Source organism: Megalobrama amblycephala, linkage group LG22 (genome assembly GCF_018812025.1).
Source record: "Megalobrama amblycephala isolate DHTTF-2021 linkage group LG22, ASM1881202v1, whole genome shotgun sequence".
Lineage (NCBI taxonomy): Eukaryota > Metazoa > Chordata > Actinopteri > Cypriniformes > Xenocyprididae > Megalobrama > Megalobrama amblycephala.
In genome coordinates, this window is record NC_063065.1 from 22,476,314 (window position 1) to 22,498,927 (window position 22,614).

Consider the following 22,614-nt stretch of genomic DNA (forward strand, 5'->3'; position numbering starts at 1 on the left):
AGACATTCAAATTGAGTAAAAAGTGTGTGAGTGATATAGTGAGTGAGTGAGTGAGTGAATGAATGAACCAAACAATGTTGCCAAGTCTGCGTTTTTTCTGCGGAATTGGGCTACTTTTACACTGCTGACGCATGTTTTTCATGTCCACGGGTTGAAGCGAGCCCAAATAACATGAAATTTAGCCACTGGAATGCACATTTTACCAAATGAACCCTGCAAAAAAAAAAAAATAATAATAATTTTACGCCCAGAACGTGATTTTTACGTTGCGGACCCAAATGGCACCCTTTTCTTAGAATGACTCGTATATTATAAAACAATATACACTACAGTTTACTGTAGTAAAAATTAAAAAGTATAGCCTACTAACAGTTTATCAGTTCACTATAGTTAATACTACAGTAAGCTGTAGCATTCATTAATGAAGTGTTGTAAATACTATAATATATACAGTATACTACAATTTACTATAGTATGGTTCAAAAACACTATGGGCCCTATTTTAACGATCTAAACGCAAAGTGTAAAGCGCACGGCGCAGGTGCACTCAGGGCGTGTCCAAATCCACTTTTGCTATTTTAACGACGGAAAAACGGTCCGTGCGCCGGGGCGCATTTTTGAAATGGGTTGTCCCTATTCTCTTAATGAGTAATGGGCGTAACATTCAATAAACCAATCACAGTGTCATCTCCCATTCCCTTTAAGAGCGAGATGCGCTCGCGCCATGGCGGATTGCTATTTACATGCCGGAATTTGTTGAACGCTTTTCAAGCGAAGAAACCGATCTGCTATTAAACACACTGATTAAACTGATGAGTTCAATAAGTGATGTTTTGCTGAAATTACCTGTTAAGTGGCCAGTCAATCTTTCAGTCGTCTGCATTGGATGCAGGCTTTCAAATAGCTCCGCGCGATGAGTCAGTTAATATATATGTGTGTGTATTGGCACGATTGTTCAATTAATTAGCCAATTCCGTTCATCATTATAAGTAGTAATAGGCTGAATTGAAAATAGGTAGCCTAATTCTAATACACGCAATGACTATTCATCATTACATTTTTATATTTATGTAGCCTACACAATAATATTCTTTTACACTGTAATCCTTTTGTTTTTAATATTTGGCATGTTTGTGTGATGCGCATCCCTGTGTGTAATAAGCAAAGTCAACGCGCACTGTGGACGCGCCCAGAGGCGCAGTTTCTACCAACGCGCTCCAACAAAAAAATATTGCGCCATTGACTTTAGACTTTAGACCAGGTTTGAGTTGGTCTATGGCGCAGTCTATTTTCAGCCCCTTAAAATAGCAATGCGCCTGCAATGCGCCTGAACACACCTCTTTTTTAGACCAGCACGCCCATGGGCGCACTAACTGGCGCAAATGCATTTACTAATTTAAGGACGTGGCGCTGAACGGGAAAACGCGAACGGCGCCGGACGCAAACTAGCAAACACACTTGCGCTGCGCCTTGCGTCGCATTGCGCCGGGTGTATTATAGGGCCCTATAGTATTTACTATAGTATTTTTTCACATGGGTATGATTACACATTTCTAAAAATATTTTAATTACAGTCTTTTAGTCTTCACTGCATAAATTATAAATTAAACATAAGCCTTATTTAAGCAATTGTCTCTGCTGCCTTAGTTGATGAACATTAATGACAGACATCACAGCAACTGGTTTATTAGGCTGCTGTCACTTTAAGAGCTTATTTCTGGATAAATAGCCTAAATACACACTCGCAACAATTTTAGCGTTCTCTTATGTAGTGGAGCGTCAGAAAGTTATTAACAAATTTTATAATAAATGCTTACAAATGATAGTCCTGTGGTATATAATGTTATTTTGATGAAATGTAGTTATTAAAATGAAAAAAATATTCAAACGAATTATATTGGCCAGCGAATAAAGTCCCTGGCTGCTGGAGATGCCGATGCCGCGGCCGTTGGAGATGCCACTGTAACGAGAGAGTCCCTGGCCGCTGAAGATGCCGATGCAGCATTTTGCGCCAGCCCCTGCTGGAGTTTTTTGAAGAACGATGATGGAGCAGATCGTTAAGAAGAAATATGATGCAAACAATGGACAATATCAATATTTCATGGATTTAACACTTTTTTTGGACAAAAAGTGCTGTTGTTTGTTTTTCAGTGGACCCTCATGCACATTTACCAAGTGCGACAGATTGGATTTATCTCGCGATCGCTATTTCATTATAAAAGTATGACTATATTTTGATTTTGTGTGTTGTCATTTATTTTCCTGGGACAATAATTTCCTCTGCCTTAAAATAGCAAAAATGTAACTCTACATCATTGCTTCATTTAGTGTAAGCGGAATCATGAATATGCAAATTAGTCCCTGCCTCCACTCCATCACACCAGCTCAGACTGCCTGATTCACTCGGTCAACTGTAGTAACAGCTACACAATGGCAAGTGGAAATATTTGTTTAATTCAGCCATATACTTGAACCAGAAATTAATAATATTTTTAACTCAAAAGTAAATATGCATATAATTTAGTTATTTTAATATTTTAGATTATTTTGTAAATAAATTAATAAATCAAATCAAACTTGATTTGCCTCCCCCTCATTTGTCTAAGAAGTAGTCATGTGACGAATCTGCATTTGGGTGGATAACAGCCTATGAGATATACTGCTTTTTTGTAGTGTGGCCTGAATGGATATTGTTTTTTTTTTACAACAACTGAGGGGGAAATCTGTATCTAACTATAATAAAGTCAGATGAAGATGCTAATGCTGATGTTGTGTTTGATGACTCTGGACCCGGACAATCTCGTACAGGTGATCTTCAGGACGCTCTGTTGTAGCGGCTCTTGCATTTATGTCAGGAATAGGACCATTACATCCAAATGTTATTCAATTTACACAGAACAAAACTTAAAGAGTTTTAAATATAAACTGCTTAATCTGCCATTTTCAGTAAGATTTACTAAATATGTTGTGTTTGTGTGTTTAACTTTAATCATGTCCAACAGATATCTTTTTTAAGCAGTAGGTATATAGTGCATTATTTTCAACGTGTTGAACAGGTGTAGTGAAAGTGATTTGCGTGCAGTTTCTCTGGTTGCCATGACAACCTTACTGCTGCTGCTCTTTGTATTTGTTGGGAGTTAATACGGTTGTAGAATGCGGTTGTCACTCCCTTATTTTACTGAACTGTGTGTGTACAGAACGTTATTAAGCACTAAAAGCTGAACTGACAACCGAATTTAGCTGCAGTGTGTGCGTGGCCTATGTAATCAGTAAAACCACTTGAATGGTACACAGAGTGTGAATTTGTTTACTATAGAAAAGCTAAAATGTATTTAGGCTTTATATAATCCAATCCTTTACAGGCTATATATAATCAATTCAGAATTTGAATGAAAGTCGACATATGACGGCAATTAATATGATTAAACTTTGGCTTGACTACGTTATCAAACAGCAAATAATGTGTTGCTAATGTTACACAAACCATGTTCCAGTTCTTCATTTCAGAGTCAGACAGCTTTCTTCTAAAAAAACAGCATCCTTAGAAATAATGATAGGAATAGCCCTGCACATTGACGGGATTGGTTTCATATTTGGTAGGAATTAGGGGAGATTTAAAAACAGGTTTTTGAGACTGTTTTAGGTTCATTGCAGTTTTAAGGACAAACTGCTCAGCATTGGTGTTGACTGATGAATTTGTGCATGGTTTATCTTAAAGCATAAAAACATCACATAGACGTATAAACAACATTAAAAACTTGATTTTCTTTATACATTTTTACTGTGTATGGTTTCAACCTGTTTTTGTAATGTCATTCAATAATGTGAAAATACTGTATATCGTGATAAAAATTACAGTGATATGAAAAGGTAATACAGTCACCAGTTCTTCAGAGTTAATCTTCAGTATCAGAATCATTTATTTGTGATGAGATATATTGTTTATATATTGTTTGAAGGGCAATGACCCTTCAGTGCCAGATTTCAGAAACCCTGATTTAGTCTTACAGAAGACAATAACATGTCTGACTATGAGAGAGATGATCTTACCAGAGTTTCTCCAGTTTACAGTCAGGATCTTCCAGTACAACAGAGAGAAGCTTCATATCCGAATCTCGTAGTTTTTTACTATCCAGATCCAGTTCTCTCAGCTGTGAGGGGTTTGATGTCAGAACTGAAGTCAGAGCAGCACAATCTTTCTCTGTGACTCCACAATCACTCAAACTGTAGAGAGATGAAAATCATACTTGTAAAACACTGAAAACAAACAATAGAAAATAGAGGAAAAAATAGACAATTTGTAGATGGAGTGAAGAAATCACTGCACTAGGTCACCAGTGAACTTGGCATTGTCTCAAAATTACTCAGCGAGTCATTTGACGTAACTTCCAAGATGTCGTTGTGCTTCGTTTTTGCTTTTTGTCAGCTCTTTTCAAAGCGACTTTATGCTATTTTATTGTGTTTTTGCCATAATTGACACAAAAACATGACATGCTCTCATTGACTACATTTACATGGACAGCAGTAATCTAATTATTGACCTTATTCTGAATAAGACAATATTATGATTAAGGTGTTTACATGAGTTGCTATTAGAATATTCCATTCATCTTCCCATTTTACATGTTATAGAACATAGATCGATTAATGGCAAACGTCATTACGTCCCCACGGCACGCCGTCAGACGTTCTATACAGAATTTCAAATATCACCACACAGTTCGTCTTCGTTATGGTACCATATAAAGTTTTGGGTGTTTCATTTTTAATTTTACGAAAGCTTCACGTGCATTTATGGCGCCAACTCCTGCGAGGACTTCAGAAGACACAATCATCTGGATCAACATGCACATTCCCAAGTTCCTATCCTAATTATTGTTAATATGTAATTGATTATTTCCAGGAGCTCATTGCTTTTATCCTTCAGTTAAACTGCTAACAGTGATAGTAAATTAATTGCCTAAATTATTACATTAGCTATTTGCTAACTGCATTCTTTAAATTGTCATGTTGACATGCATTCTCTGTAAAGCTGCTTCGAAACGATATGTATCGTGAAATGCGCTATACAAATAAATGTTAATTGAATTGAATTATTTAACATGCTATATGTGCAAATAGATACGGAGCCCTGCATATGACATGCAAAAATAAATAAATAAATTGTGTGCACGATTTAGCCTACTATTTATTTTCCCTCTCATGTGCAGGGCTCTGTAAATATACTACGGTGGATACAAATTTTCCAGCAACAGGCCTTCTATGCACTTTAATTCGGCAACATTTCATTCATGCCACCGCGACAAACTCAGAAGTACTGAATGAGAGATGAGGTGAGAGGAATTTGATTTGTGGCTTCTTGCTTGAAGCTTGCTCTCTTGTTTACCGTCAAACTGTTGACCACTGCCATGTGTGTATTATGTGTCCTATAGCAAAATGCAGCGAAAACTCCCACATGACGATAATAGCATGATTATGGTGTGTACATGTCTATAATGCACTCAAATAATGCAAATAAAATATGAATACTCCACCTGTCTTAATTCGATTTGTGTTTACTTCGACTATGACTTTAGCCGGATTAAGGTAATCAAAAATCGCTGTTTACATGGTAGTTTCTTAATCAAAGTATTGTCTTAATCGTGTTAATATCGGAATATTGTTGTCCATGTAAACATACTCATTGCGTCATGGCGACATCATGTGGTCAACATATGAACGTGACGTGTGATGACTGCAACTGGGAAGTGGGACATTTAAATTGGGATATTCCCAGGTCCAATCTCATCTGGGATGCAGCATACGTCAAAATCCCTTTACAAAAAAAGATAAAACAATGATGTCAGATAATTTTGAAGTTGAGGGAGAAAATGAGATGGAGTTTTTCGGCCTACCGTGGTAATTCGCATGACCTTTCCAAAGTGATAACGTAAAGCGTGGCGCATCGGCATCGCAGAGCAGTGCAAGACGAGCATTTGTGGTTAAAAAGTAGGGATGCACTGATACCATTTTAAGGACAGAGTACGAGTACTGATACTTTTTTTAATGGTACTCACTGATACCGATGCCTATACATTTATTAATTTCTCTCGTTTTTTTTGGTGAAGTTGCAGCTTTCCAAGCACAACGCAGTGAGACTAATGAATGTAGGACAGCTTCTGTATTATTACTCTAATGAAAAAAGTAATAATTTTTATATGCTTGTAACAAGCATAAAGAACCTTCAAAGGGCACAATTACATATATATATATAATTGTTGTTATATAAAAAGACATTTTCCTGGAAAAATCCTGGAATGTTTTCCTCAAAAACCTTAATTTCTTTTCGACTGAAGAAAGAATGACATAAACATCTTGGATGACATGGGGGTGAGTAAATTATCAGGAAATTTTAGTTGTGAAGTGAACTTATCCTTTAATTCTTGGCCTTTCTTACAGGTGAATAACTAATAAACATGCAACGTGAATATTTGACTGTCCAGGAAAACTATTTTATAGTTCTGGATCAGTGATAAGTCATTCTCTTTTTGTAGCATAAAAATATAATTATTCCTATGACATGAATTTTATAACCATCAATATCTCATATATATCATATTTTGTGCTTTATTACAGTATGTAATATTATAATATCTATTATAATAAAAAACCTTATCTAAGTTAAGTAGTCAAGAAGATTCATTGTCAAATTTGCAACAAAAGAATTAAGCTTTAACGTGGATCAAATCCTTGTCAGTGGTTAATACTAATTCATTTGTAACATTTAACTTTTTTGTTTCAAACTAATCCTCATGTTAAAGACATTGGCTGGCAGGTACTTTAACGCAAATTTGAGTCCTGTTTATATTGCTTCCCAATCACGTCTCCCCATCATTTCACATTTCAGAAAAACAATAAAACTAATCAGGGAGATTTATATTGTTGTAATCAAAAGTGCATTTAAAGCCATTAAAGCCAATAAGGCCATTTGTCCAATAACTGATTGTCTCTCTCTCTCTCTCTCTCTCTCTTATGAGCTTTTGTTTTAACAGTGAAGTGATTGTTCTCACTGATACTTACTGAACTTTAATCACATGCATCAGCTTCTGAAGAACCATCAGTTTTTCAGCTTTATTATTTTCTCCAAGAAATGTATTAATATCAAACTCATCCAGCTTCTTCTCTGATGTCAACAACACAAAAACTACAGCTGACCACTGAGATGAAGAGAGTCTGGCTTCACTTATTATTCCAGATTTCAGATATTGTTGTATTTCCTCCACTAGTGAATGATCACCCAGTTCATTCAGACAGTGGGACAGATTGATGGATTTCTCTGGAGAGTCAATGGTCCTGATCTTCTCCTTAATGTACTCAACTGTTTTCTCATTTCTGTCAGATTGGATTCTTCTCAGTGTCATTAGTCCCTTTAGGAGAATCTGATGAGATTCGACTGACAGACCCAGAAGGAACCGCAGGAAAAGGTCCAGATGTCCATTTTTACTCGGTAGAGCCTCATTCACAGCTCTCTGATGGAGCTCAGAAAATGAAACATGTTTAAACATGAGTTGAAACCGGTCCTTAATTATAGACAACAAACCTGGTTCGATGACTGGGTCATTTCTGTTGTTGTTTGTGAAGCAGAGGTGCACATATAAAGCTGCTAGATGTTCCTGAATGCTCAGATGAACAAAGCAGAAGACTGTCCCCTGATACAAGCCTGGCTCCTCTCTGAAGATCTGAGTGCACAATCCAGAGTACACTGATGCTTCTGTCACATCAATGCCACACTCTCTCAGGTCTTTCTCATAGAAGATCACATTGCCTTTCACAAGCTGCTGAAAAGCCACTTTCCCCAGTTTGAGGATCATGTCTTCATCTGTCAGGTTCTTCTGAATGTTGGTCTGAATGATCAGGAAGCGTGTGTACATTTGAGTGAGAGTCTTGGGAATCTCTCCACTCTGCTTCAGTCAACATCTTCTCTAGAACAGTGGCTGAGATCCAGCAGAACACTGGGATGTGGCACATGATGTAGAAGCTCCTTGAAGACTTCAGGTGTGAGATGATTTTATTGGCCAGACTCTGATCACTGATTCTCTTCCTGAAGTATTCCTCCTTCTGTGGCTCATTGAAGCCTCGCACCTCTGTCACTCGATGGACACGCTTAGAGGGGACGAGTTCAGCTGCTGCTGGTCTGGAGGTGATCCAGATGAGAGCAGAGGGAAGCAGATTCCCTGCAATGAGGTTCATCAGCAGCACGTCCACTGAGGCTGATTCACTTACATCACACAACCTCACATCGCTCTGAAAATCCAGAGACAGACGACACTCATCCAAACCATCAAAGATGAACAACACTTTATATTTGTCACTGGATATTTCCATTTTTGTTTCAGGAAAAAAGACATGAAGAAGACCTGAAAGACTGAGTGTTTCGTTCTTCATCAAATTGAGCTCTCTGAAAGGAAGTGGAAATATGAGCTGGACGTCCTGATTCACTTTCCCTTCAGCCCAGTCTAGGATGAACTTCTGTACAGAGACTGTTTTTCCAATGCCAGCGACTCCCTTTGTCAGCACAGTTCTGATGGGTTTGTCTTGTCCAGGTAAAGGTCTAAAGATGTCATTGCATTTGATTGGTGTGTCCTCTGTTGCTGCTCTCCTGGATTGTGTCTCAATCTGTCTCACCTAGTTTTAAAAGCTTGAAGTTTGAAGCTTTTTAGTTTGAAATAGTTTAAGTTTTAGTTTAGTAGTTTAAAATCTAGATAATGTGTGAGTAAGTGTGAGTGAGTGTGTGTAGATAGATATAGTCAGATAGTTAGTTAGTTAGATTGATAGTTAGATAATGTTATATAGATAGTTAGATAGTTAGATAAGTTAGATAGATAGTTAGTAAGTTGGATAATTAGATAAATTAGATATAGTTAGACAGTAAGTTAGATAGATAGTTAGATGGTTAGTAAGTTAGATATTTAGATAGTAAGTTAGATAATAAGTTAGATAGATAGATAGATAGATAGATAGATAAGTTAGATAGATAGTAAGTTAGATAGTTAGATAGATAGTAAGTTAGTTAGTTAGATAGTAAGTTGGATAGATAGTTAGTAAGTTAGATAGTTAGTTAGATAGTAAGTTAGATAGATAGTTAGATAGAAAGTTAGTTAGTTTATGAGTTTGAATGAGTTTGAATGGCTCAGTAATAGTACATAGAATGGAAGCTTCATTGAGTTTAATGGGCTTCAGTGTGTTTAGATTTGAATTTGAGTTAGATAGTTATATAGTTAGATAATAAGTTAGATAGTTAGAAAGTTAGTTAGTTTATGAGTTTGAATGAATTTGAATGGCTCAGTAATAGTACATAGAATAGAAGCTTCATTGAGATTAATGGGCTTCAGTTTGTTTTGATTTGAATTTGACAGTTGGAGGTTGATGGAATGTTCAGATTTTCAATGCAAGTCAATGGGAGTTTTTTCCAGTTTTAATCAGCATTTTTAGGAAAACCGTAAGTTGGATCAGTCTGAAAAGATATAGCAACTCGAGTCAGAACAGATTGAAGGTCTGGGCCGAGTTTGGTGGTTGTAGCTTTAAAACTCTAGGAGGAGATGCAGTCTAAAATTTGGCTCAGAAGAAGACGGAAGAATAACTAGATAAAAAAGTTTGTCGAGACAAACTTTAAGTTGGCTTGAAAAAGCCGGTCCAGAAAGTTTGAAGTAGTTTTCAGTTTGAAAGTTTTTAGTTTAAAAATTTAAGTTTAATAGATAGATAGATAGATAGATAGATTATTAGCATGTTCTTAGCCCACTTTAGCACTTAGCTAATCACTATTAGCATGTAGCTATTCACTGCTAGCATGTGTAGCATGTTGGAAGTCCAGATTGCTAGCAAGAGTCAAAAGAGCCAACTGCCATGTCTCTACAATGTTCTGATGCAGAGATATAGATTTTGCAAAACGGTTGATAGGGTACTCTGTTTGGTTGCTAGGGAGTGGCTTGGCAGCTACCAATGATGATGCTCCAAAGGCTCCTTGACAATATAAACCAATCCCCATGTCTGTACGATGTTCTGATGCAGAGATATAGATTTAGCAAAACGGTTGCTAGGGTACTCTGTTTGGTTGCTAGGGAGTGGCTTGGCAGCTACCAATGATGATACTCCAAAGGCTGCTTGACAATATAAACCAACCCCCATGTCTTTACGATGTTCTGATGCAGAGATATAGATCTTACAAAACGGTTGCTAGGGTACTCTGTTTGGTTGCTAGGGAGTGGCTTGGCAGCTACCAATGATGATACTCCAAAGGCTGCTTGACAATATAAACCAACCCCCATGTCTGTACGATGTTCTGAAGCAGAGACATAGATTTTGCAAAACCGTTGCTAGGGTACTCTATTCGGTTGCTAGGGAGTGGCTTGGCAGCTACCAATGATGATACTTCAAAGGCTGCTTGACAATATAAACCAACCCCCATGTCTGTACGATGTTCTGAAGCAGAGACATAAATTTTGCAAAACCGTTGCTAGGGTACTCTATTCGGTTGCTAGGGAGTGGCTTGGCAGCTACCAATAATAATACTTCAAAGGCTGCTTGCCAGTATGAATGATATAAACCAACCCCCATGCCTCTATGTTCTGGGTGGTTGCTATGTGGTTGCTAGGTTGTTCTGGGTGGTTGCTATGAGAGTTGATCGTAGATAGATAGATAGAAAGATACATAGATAGATTTAGTTTGATAGATAGATAGATAGATAGATAGATAGAGTTAGTTTGATAGATAGATAGAGTTAGTTTGATAGATAGATAGATATAGATAGATAGATAGATTTAGTTAGATAGATAGATAGTTTGATAGATAGATAGATGATAGATAGATTTAGTTAGTTTGATAGATAGATAGATAGATAGATAGATAGATAGATAGATAGATAGATAGATAGATAGATGAGTTTATGAGTTTGAATGAGTTTCAATGGATTAGAAATAGTACATAGAATGGCACTTGAGTCTAATTGAGTTTTTGAGTCTAATGGGCTTCCGTAGTTTAAATTTGAATTTTGACAGTTGGAGTTTGAATGTCTTGGCTCATTTGAACAAGAATAATAATAATAAGTTTAAATAGGATTACAGTAAGTTGGCTTTTTCAAGCCAACTTAATAATAATAAGTTTAAATAGGTTTACAGTAAGTTGGCTTTTTCAAGCCAACTTAATAATAATAAGTTTAAATAGGTTTACAGTAAATTGGCTTTTTCAAGCCAACTTAATAATAAGTTTATATAGCAGATCAGTAAGTTGGCTTTTTCAAGCCAACTTAATAATATATTATTGATTGATTGGTTATAATTTAACATCATGCCCATTACCAGCTATTAGTGATTTTAATGGTGAGTAGCAATATATATATATATATATATATATATATATATATATATATATATATATATATATATATATATATATATACATACAGTATAATAATCCAGAATTATTAGCCCCCTTCATAAATATGATCAAAGATGACTCTAAAAATAAATCTGCATTGTTTATCCTTTTGATCTTTAATTCATAAAATTAGCAAAAATCTAACCTTTCATTGAAGGAAAAGAATTGAAAGTGGGGGAAAAAATAACATTAAGAAATAAATGTTTTTCTCCAAAACATGTTGACCACAATTATTAGCACCCATAGAATTTTTTATGAGTAAAATATCTCTGAAGTATATTCCCATTCATATTTACATTTTTTTTTAGCACACCAGGTGATCATGAACATGAAATTGTCCAGTCATGACTTCCTGTTCCACAGGAGTATAAACATGTGGAAACACAAAGGCCAAATTCCCTTAATCATTTATCACAATGAGAAAAAACAAAGAATATAGTTCTGATGTGTAGCAAATGATTGTTGAGCATCACAAAATAGAAAGTGGCTGTAAGAAAATAGCTGAAGCATTGAAAATCCCCATTTCCACTATCAAGGCAATAATTGAGAAGTTCCAATAAACTAAAGATGTTACAAAGGGAATGTTTAAGTGGACAAAGACTCTCCAAGGATCACAGCTGGAGAACTGCAGGGATTAGTTGAGTCTTGAATCTCAGAAAGCCTAAAAAAAAAATATCAAAAGCACCTACATCCCCACAAGTTGTTCAGGAGGGTTTCAAGAAAAATCCTCTGCTCTCATCCAGAAACAATCTCCAGCATATTCAGTTGTCAGACAAGACTGGAACTTCAAACGGGACTGGCTTCTATGGTCAGATGAAACTAAATAAAGAGCTTTTTGGCTGCAAACCCACCAGATGGGTTTGGTGCACACATGGATAAAAAGTGCCCCATGCCCACAGTTAAATATACTGCTGGATCTTTAATGTTGTGAGCCTATTTTTGTGCTGGAGGTCCTGGACAAATTGTTCAGATATATTGTATCATGGATTCTATCAAATACCAACAGATAAAAAAATCAAAACCTGACCACTTCTGCTAGAAATCTTATAATGGGCTGTGGTTGGATCATCCGTCGGGACAATGATCCAAAACAAACATCAAAACCAGCACAAAAATGGGTCACTGAGCACAAAATGAAGCTTCTGACATGGCCATCCCAGTCCCCTGACCTGAACCCTAAAGAAAATGAGTGGAGTGAACTGAAGAGAAGAAGCACCAACATGGAGCTGGGAATCTGAAGGATCTGGAGAGATTCTGTATGGAGGAATTGTCTCTGATCTCTTGTCAGGTGTTCTCCAAACTCATCAGGCATTTTAGAAGAAGACTCAGAGCTGTTCTCTTGGCAAAATGAGGTTGCAAAAAATATTGAATAAAAGGGTGCTAATAATTGTGGTCAACGTGTTTGGAGAAAAACATTTATTTCATAATGTTATTTCCCCCCTACTTTCAATTCTTTTCCTTCAATGAAAGGTTAGATTTTTGCTAATTTTATAAATTAAAGATCAAAAGGATAAACAATGCAGATTTATTTTTAGAGTCATCTTTGATCATATTTATGAAGGGGGCTAATAATTCTGGCCACAACTGTATATATATATATATATATATATATATATATATATATATATATATATATATATATATATATATATATGTGTGTGTGTGTGTGTGTGTGTGTATATATATATATATATATATATATTAGGGGTGTGCCGGTTTCAGAATTGGTGATGACGGTTATGACGTGAGTCAAATGTGACGGTTTATAACATAACCGTCGGGGGGGTATTAGTTTGAATAAACGAGCAGACACTGATTAGCTACTTGCTCTATACGTTTATTTAAAATTAACAGCAAGACAACTAGCAGTGAATGTGCTTTCCATTAAATGAATCACACACAGTGAACAAATCCTTAACAAAAAAAAACAAAAAAAACTTTGCAATGAACGTGCTTTGTTTTAAATAAATCACACACAGTAAACAAAACCTTAGTAGGCTACTTAAATTCTATAAGAGCATAAAAATGAATGAGTAGCCTAAATTACAAATGATAAAATCTACATACCTTTATCAAAGAAAAAAAGTCGAACAACGACTGTTGTAATAATACCTTAATTAAACTAACTAAATAAAGGAAACAAAAAAAAAGTGCAATGACATTTTAATTTCCTAATCTTTTTCGACTTCGAAAAAGCGGTCTATAGACGATGCAATGCTTTGCTGATGCGAGCCGCAAAAAAAAGGCCCTTGTCTGTTCTAGAAAGGATGCAGCAAAGATATTTAATGCTAATGTATGAGGCATAGGCCTACGCTGAGTTTCATTTACGATGAGATGCGCTCTAGTTCACAGTGCAGTGCAAGTGAACGCGGCGCGCTGGCGCTTCCATGTCACGGTTATCATTGTCTGCTATATTTGCTTTTTATTTATTAAAATACATGCAATTGGTTGATGAAACATTTATTAAAATTAAGATAAAATTTGTACAAAACGAAATTTATTTTTAAGAAAGGTTTTCTACAAAGCAAAATTTAATGAAGTGGTAAATATCATGTCTGACGATTTACAAAACTTCATTAAGTGGTAAAAACCATGTCTCCCGATATATTGCGCATCTTATGATCCTATCTAAAAAATTAAAATAATTTTTGATAAAAAATGTTTGTAAAAAATATTTTAATGACACGGTTTTGGCGGTTATAGAGTTCTAATGACGTGTTCAACTTTAACCGCCGGTCTCACGGTTATATACTAACCGTCACACCCCTAGTATATATATATATATATATATATATATATATATATATATATATATATATCAGGGCTGTCAAAATAACCCGTTAATTTCGATTAATTAATCTGAGAAAAAAATAACGCGTTAAAAAAAATAAGGCAGATTATGCTGTGTTCACATCACCTCGTATTTACCGGAATCTTGAAATGACAACACGTGACGTTATATTCGGAGCTGTTCACGTCCTTTTGGTCCTTGAACTGGGAATTATGCGTTTCCATGGCAGCACTATCGACGCCTAAATGAATCTACAGCGGTCAGGTGGTACAGCGCGGCCACGTGGTACATCTGGGAGCTTTCAGAAAACTCCCAGCTTACAAGCTGTAATTACGAGCTCTACGAGGACGTGAACGCTTTTTACAAGCTAGAATCTCGTAACTACAGGAATTACGAGGCCGCGTGAACGCACTTTAATCCATTCCGTATTGACCTTTGAACCTGGAGCCGTTTTCAAAGTAAGCACCGTCTTTGCGCTCTCTCTACCTCACACATAATAATCTAAATCAACTGACACAATGCTAAAAGTTCGTAAAACCGAATCCATGTTTCACGAGGCGCATTCGGAAAATGTTTTTCCTGAATAACCGCTGGATGTGAATAGTGCTCAAAAAAACGTCACCTCATCTTCTCTGACAGGCGCCCTGCACGTGCAGCTGACATAAACCACACTTTCAGTAAACAAAAAGAAAATCCTATCCAGTGGTGAAGTGTTTTCTGTGTTGACAAATCTTTTGCGATATCCTAATAACAGTCGCGATCCGCACGCAACGCGTCAGCGTCCACTAATGTCCAATTCGCGACCTAATGACTCATTTGAACAGATTCATTTTAATGAATCATGACAACAACTTATGATGTCTATGGATCTGTCCACACGGTCTATAATGAATCATTTACTCGAACAACTCTGAAATGAGAACATAAGTGTGCTTACCCCATTTAGCAAGAGTGGTTAGTAAAATTAGCCTTAATAATCCACAATATTTTCAGGTTATTTAAATGACAATCTGTAGTAAATTAGGCCTACCTATAAAATCAGTTAGTTTAGACTGGAGTGAAACCAGAACAAAGCAAGTTGTTGTTAGCTAGGCGCATTCAATTGTATATGGTAGAAAATTATATTATTAGTTAATATAACTTCTAAATGCTACTTTTTAATACTTTTCAGGTTTAGCAAAAAAGCATCTTCTCTTACAAAGCTATAAAATCACTTTTTTTTTTTTTTTTTGCAAAGAGGGCAAGAAAGAATTACAGTGAGAGTGACGGGTACTTTATTGTCAGTATCGGGCTCTCAGATCACCTGGGTAGGGCACTTTTTACTGTTTGTGTGGATGACTATGTCACCACCGAAGACCATTTTTGACCCAGGAAAAACCCTGCATTGATTCATTTGAATTGAAATATTTAATACTTTCACAGCAAAAATTATGTATGCGATTAATTTAGATTAATTAATCACAGAGTATGTAATTAATTAGATTAACATTTTTAATCGATTGACAGCCCTAATATACATAAAAAGAAATAAACAAAAAACTGAATTAACAAAAGTTTTAAAACTAAATCAGCCTCACTTCATTATAACTCTATTCATAAGAATCATCAGAATAAAAACAGAGTCCTAGAGGAGTTAAAAATATGCTGTAAAGATAGTGTACTCTGGCATAAGAGGCATAAAGAAGGAAAACCTTGTGTCTATTCAGCAATATGTGTAGATGATACTGCCCCAGTGATTATCTGAGTAGAAACAATATTTTCTACCAACAACATGATTGATTTCCTAAAGTTTAATTGTATTACATTGATCCCATTTGTTTGTCCATTTTCTGAGTCATTTTGGGGAGGTTATAAGGCCTCCTCAGTATCAGCACCTGCTGCTCATTACCTGGAATTCCACAATGTCTTGATACCAAACAAAAAGACTGCAGTACATTTAAAATATCCACAGAAGCTGGGTGTTTAAAATAGTATAGGCTAATCGTCTCTTTCAATGAAATGCTATATCTGAGTCCAAGCCATGAAACTGAACTAGGCACACTCATAGATGTGTCTCTCTTGCATCAGGTGAAGACAACAACGTCTAGTATTAATAACATAAATACAAAATACAAAAAACACCATAATATTAAAATGTCAATCATGTATTTTAGAAATGTTATACCTGAGATCAGTCTGTGTATCGTCATTCTTAAAATCTATTGGAATATCCCTAGACCAGTCACTCCTCATAGACACACAGCTAGGCTCTGGATCTGATCTCTCCTGCTGAACTGAACTATAACAGAACAGATTTAATCATTTTTCATGATCATCATCATAATAATGTAAGATCTTCAAAACATCTTTAATGAAAAGCACTTGAGGAGGGTTTAGACACTGTTTTCAAGAAATTTGTAACAGACATCTCTTTTATTATATAAAAGGTTATTGAATGTGTTTATTCAAAGTACCTGAATCCGGGAGAAAAATCTTCATCTCTGGATGTTTGTGTGTCATCCATAATGAAGCTGAACAGTTAAAATAGTCCACTGACTCTGGATGGAAATCATGAAAGAAAAAAAAAAAAAAAAAAAGACAATTAAACATTGTTAAACATCTTTATTAATGATCCGACGACCGGATCGTGAGAGTTGTAGAAATAGCTCTATATCTGAGACAGCTGCGATCACTCAAATAGCCTAATGTTAGTCTTTTGAAAAATCATCACATAACCTACAACAGCACGATACATAAAATAAACCTCGTTCATTTGCCTTAGCATTTAAAATGTCAACAAAACCTGTACACCTGTAGCAGCCGATTCTGTTCCCTTTGGAATGTGTGTCCCCCTGCTGACAGCGCATGCGTCATGAAACACCGCTGGATGAACGGAAAGCGAAGAAGGACAAAAATATTGGTGCTACATTTAAATGTCTTGCACTGTAGCATAATAAAATGATTCTGACAGTCCAGTTTTATTTCTGTAAATTGAATTAATTTTGAACTTGTTCATAGTTTATGTATTATGCCTGAATTTAGTTTATTATGCCTGAATTTATTCAGTTGAATTGTGCCTGCTACAAATTAGCTTATGTCCATGCTGATGTCCAAACTTGATGCCTCATTACTGCCTTTTTATTTTTTAGCTTTATTATTATTATTGCAAAAATACAGAGATGAGATGTTTATTATATAGTATACAAAATGTATTAACAATGTTCACTGTTTCCAAAGTACACATGATAAAATTTCCTCAAATTATTGTCACAAGGGAAACTGATATTATGTTACATTTTGTTCCTGATATGAAATAAAAATGAATAAATAAATATGGATAAAACTATATGTTGTCATTATTGCCTTCTTTAATATTTTTCACATGCAAGATGCAAGGATGCAATATAACATTCTTAACAAAATTAACATAGGTATAATTTCAAAGGGCACTAATGAAATCAATCAATCACCTCACCCTCTTCAGAGTGGAGTTTCATGTCATGTGGCGTGTTTGCTTTGAAGGTGTGATATAGCATTATATAAAAATATTAAATGTTCATTAAAATGGTACAATACTTTAAAGTTAATTTGTCTTATTACTTCAGTTTGCAGACCACATTCTGCAAAATTCTACAATTGACTTCTCCAGTGAGCCACAAGACATAACACGGTTCAGAATGGAGATTGCTTTAATGCTGCAACGACAATCTGGTATGGCTTTAAACTCATGAATGCCATTGATGTGCTTTTTGGTGTGCATCACCTTCATTAGTGTTGTACTGTACCTCATAGATGACGTAAGTGAACTGTGCCACTTTTGTGGAGAGACAAAAACATTTAAAGACTCTGATGAAAAGACAGAAACATTAAAAGACACTGGAGGAGAGGCAGAAACATTTGACTCTGAAAAGGTTATTTGGGTAAGAGCATTTATGGTTTGTATAGCATACATCAAGTAATAATGAATGGACCATTGCTTTAAAACTGTTTATTGTTACTCTTATTTTTACAGATTGCCTGTGATTACTGCAGGTGGTGGTTCCACTTAAAATGTGTGGGCAATCCATCCACAGAGAATGAATACAAATGTGTTTTATGCAATAAATGACTCAATTATGAAGCCTTTGTTTTTGGAGTTTGAGTTTTATTTTCCCCTTAATTTTTACTTTGGGTGAACCTACTCAAATCAGTCTCTGAAAATTATTTTTCTTATAAAATTTGCCATTAAAATCACCCCTGACTTCATTGTGGTTCAAACAGGCCTGCAGTAGAGGCTTATCTGTACTAACCAAAGCCTTAATAAACATGACATTGAAATCAGTAATATGTTTTAAATTGGAAAATGAATAAAGATTGAATTGACAGATGGGAAAATCTTGCTTCTAAAAAAAACAAAAAAAAACAAAACAAAAAAAAAAACCACACAAAAAAAAAAACCATAAACCCACCACCTTCAAGTTTTGGGGAAAAAAAGACATACTTTTTGAACCTTCTGGGTTCCCGTACATCCAGTTGTGCTTGTGTAAAGGGGAACACAGATTCTGAAGGGAGCAGAATCAAATGTTGCAATAATAATAAAGCTAAAAAATAAAAAGGCAGCAATGAGGCATCAAGTTTGGACATCAGCATGGACATAAGCTAATTTGTGTAGCAGGCACAATTCAACTGAATAAATCAGACATTAAACTAAATTCATGCATAATGCATAAACTATGAACAAGTTCAAAATTAATTCAATTTACAGAAATAAAACTGGACTGTCAGAATAATTTTATTATGCTACAGTGCAAGACATTTAAATGTAGCGCCAATATTTTTGTCCTTCTTCGCTTTCCGTTCATCCAGCGGTGTTTCATGACGCATGCGCTGTCAGCAGGGGGAACACACATTCCAAAAGGAACAGAATCGGCTGCTACACCTGATCGTGAGAGTGAAATAGCTCTATATCTGAGACAGCTGCGATCACTCAAATAGCCTAATGTTAGTCTTTTGAAAAATCATCACATAACCTACAACAGCACGATACATAAAATAAACCTCGTTCATTTGCCTTAGCATTTAAAATGTCAACAAAAAATGTTCTCTTTCATGATATGACCTGTAAAGGGAGATGTGAACAATCACCTTCATCAGAATCTACACAGCCACCCGATTCACAAACTCCTCCATCTCTTCATCACGCTACACATAAATTCCTGTTTAAGGTTTAATAAAAGTTTCTATGAAAAATGTAATAATATTTTGTATTGGAAGGAATCGACAGTCTGTTTAAAATGGCGAAACATCCGCTTTGTTTCTTTTATCTGTGATGACGCGAGAGCGGCACGTGATTAAACTGCTCGAGTCGCTTCGCTGTGTCCGAAACCGCCGAAACCGCTCACTCGTTCACTCATTCAGCAGACGTCACAATGACGTCACTTGCAGCTGCGCGCGCATAGTGGTTGCAGAAAAATAGCGGTAGCAATTGGAGGAAAATGTGCAAAATCCACAGAATAAGAGAAAAATGTTTTGTTGTGCCTCTGGATGTTGGAATCAGAATGCAAAAAATATATAGTCTTAATTTTTTAAAGAAAACCATCGTTGAAAACGTCCTTTGAAGCTAAACGGAGACGTTTCACAGACTGGACTGATGACACCTGCAAGGATTAGTCTACTATTAAGAGCAGGAATTTGATGCACACAGTAAGTCTACATAATATTCACATATGCAGTTCAGAGGACATACATACATAGCAGTTACAGCATGAAATAATATTTAAACCTATAACATTTTACATAGATAACTTTTAAACATAGTCTATCAAATTTTTATTTCACAATTCTGACTTTTTTCCTGCATTTGTGTGTTTATTACTCCCAGTTCGGACGTTATAACTCGCAATTGTGAGTTTATTTCACAATTCTGAGGGGAAAAAAGTCAGAATTGCGGGATAAATTGCAGTTCAGAAAAGACAGAATAACGAGTATATCTCACAATTCTGTTTTTCTTTGTAAGAAATGTGAGATATAAACTCAGATTTGTGAGAAATAAAAGTCAGAATTGTGAGATATAAACTCGAAATTAACTTTTTTTATTCTTTTATTTCGTGGCTTCCATAGACTGCCACTGCTCAACTGTCATTTTCTGCAACCAGGTAGGCTCCGCCCATAAAAAACGTCATCGCTGTTTGCAAACACCAAATTGTCAGTGTCTGCAGGTAGAGTAACTTCATGGCCAGATGACCAGACCTATAAACACTTATTCTATCCAATAGCATTGTGAGGACAAACAATAGAACCCATTAACTATGTAAATGTGGTCTTGAGAGAAAAAAAACATTTGCAAGCCTTTTTTAAAAATTGTTGAAAGTGATGTTGTAATTCTGCAACAGTGGGCTTTACAGGGTTAAATATGTCACTGTGAAGCACTCATTCCTCCTCCTCTTCACATCCACTACTAACTATAACTTTAGCTGACATCACAAGGTTGACCATGAGGTTCCTCACCTTTCCTTGTTTCGTTCCAGTCTTTTCCAAAAACTATATAGACCTACACAGTTTTGAGTGGTATAGTTTCAAATAGGACCTACATCTTCCCCCAAACTCTGATAGCAGTATAAAAATATTAAAAAATAAAACTGACACTGTTTGTTTCATGACTAAGGGCAAATTGTTCCTCCCACCCCATTCATTATAATCTTTGCTATTTCTATAGGCATTATTCATTATCTCTAAGTCTAAAACTATTGCCTGTCCATGTATTTAACAAGTCTATTATTTAATTTATTTAAAAATTAATAAATGTAAATGTAAATTATTATAAATAGTTAAATATGGTAATAAATAAATAAATAAATATTAATAACAACAGCAATTTAAACAAATTATTATATATCGTTCCATGTTAATAATAATAATAATAATAATAATATAAATAATAATAATAATAATTATCATTATTATTATATTTTAATAAATGTAAATAGTTGCACATAATTATAAAAGTGAATTAAATTGTTTTGCTTTGGGGTTGCTGAAGTTAAAAGTGTCCAGACGCCAATGCACAAAAGGAGTTTGGGGGCTTAAAACATGTTTACATATTTACATGTATAAAAAAAAAAAAAGAATCGCATATTCATTAGGCTACATTCATTTCAATCTTCATTTCTGAGTATTTATCATGGTCACATAGTAGGCCTACCTGTTTCTTTCTACAGCGCAGGCTGGGGTGAGCCAATCACAGTCGTCTGTGATCATTGTCTAGATGCTTATTTAATCATTACAGTGAGAAACTTCCGAGAGTTTCTATTTGTACGACAGCTTCTGAATCCACATAATTAATAGATTTAATCGGTTATAGTTTGAAGCGCGCATACATTTCCACAAACATAAAAAGTCCCGAATATGGCATAAATAAGCATTGGGGTTTTTGAGCCGATGAGCGCCCTCTGGTGGAACACGAGGATTGTTTGTGTAACAGGAAACAGATCTGATGTATTTTTCTACTTCCGTGATGTAATAAAGTACAGGATACAAACAGTAAAACATAATGTCTGTGAGCTTGATGTAATGAGTAAAACATGATTTCACATTATTTTTATTTTTCTCGGCCGTCGCCAGCGCTACATTTAGGGACGAACAAGAATTCTGTGAGAGTTGTAATAAAAGAAAGTTTGATAAGAGTCACTTTTATAGCAATGTAAAATACTGTGGAGAAATACCATTGATATTATCACATAAACTTATAGGTAAGACACAGATATGAGTGTCAATATGCTATTTTACAGCCCCCTCTGTTGGAGAACATGATCACTACACAATTTCTCCAGCAGGTTACTGTATGCTCGTCGGGCTTTTTGCAATGCGGGTTATTTTGAACGAGCTGTAAAACGGAGACATTTCCGGGGACAGCTCTAGTCGGGGACAGAACACCAAAACGTCTGGTCACCCTATTTCTGAAACAGTTCTGACCAAGTCCAACTCTGCTCCACATTTGGATTGACAGCCGTCACAACCTACTAATGACCGTGTTTACTCCTTTCTTTTCAACCATTGGATAGGATTGAAAAACGGCTGTTGTATTTGTGTAGGGATGTTACTTAAAGGTTCTCTAAGTGATCCTGGGTGGAGTAACTTCCTGTTGACGTTCGAAGTGTTGTCAAACAAAACTGAGGCTAGCTAGACCCTCCCTCTGCCTCCTCCTCCCCTCCCATCCGTGCTTCCTGAAACAGTCATGAACGCGCATTTAAAATCATTCTTGTCGGTTATTGGCTGGAGCATGTTTATTATGATTGATTCGTGGTCCAGGCTGCACCAGTTTGTTTTTATTGCCGTTTTTGGAGCTTGTGGCGACTACAGAGACCGCGTTTTTTTACAGTGTGTTCAGGGGACAGGCAGCTAGCGGATAGTGAGGAGATGTTTGCTGTATGTGACAAAAAATGTTTTGGCCTAAA

General features: G+C 35.7%; 1 protein-coding gene across 1 annotated transcript in view; it reads right to left on the minus strand.

Moving 5' to 3' along the window:
* LOC125258304 overlaps nucleotides 1-22,614 on the minus strand; it is a 725,453-nt gene that overhangs the window by 27,088 nt on the left and 675,751 nt on the right. The window contains 3 exon segments of the mRNA XM_048175205.1: nucleotides 4,051-4,224; nucleotides 7,060-7,938; nucleotides 7,940-8,664. Of these exon segments, the coding sequence (XP_048031162.1) occupies nucleotides 4,051-4,224; nucleotides 7,060-7,938; nucleotides 7,940-8,664 (1,778 nt within the window).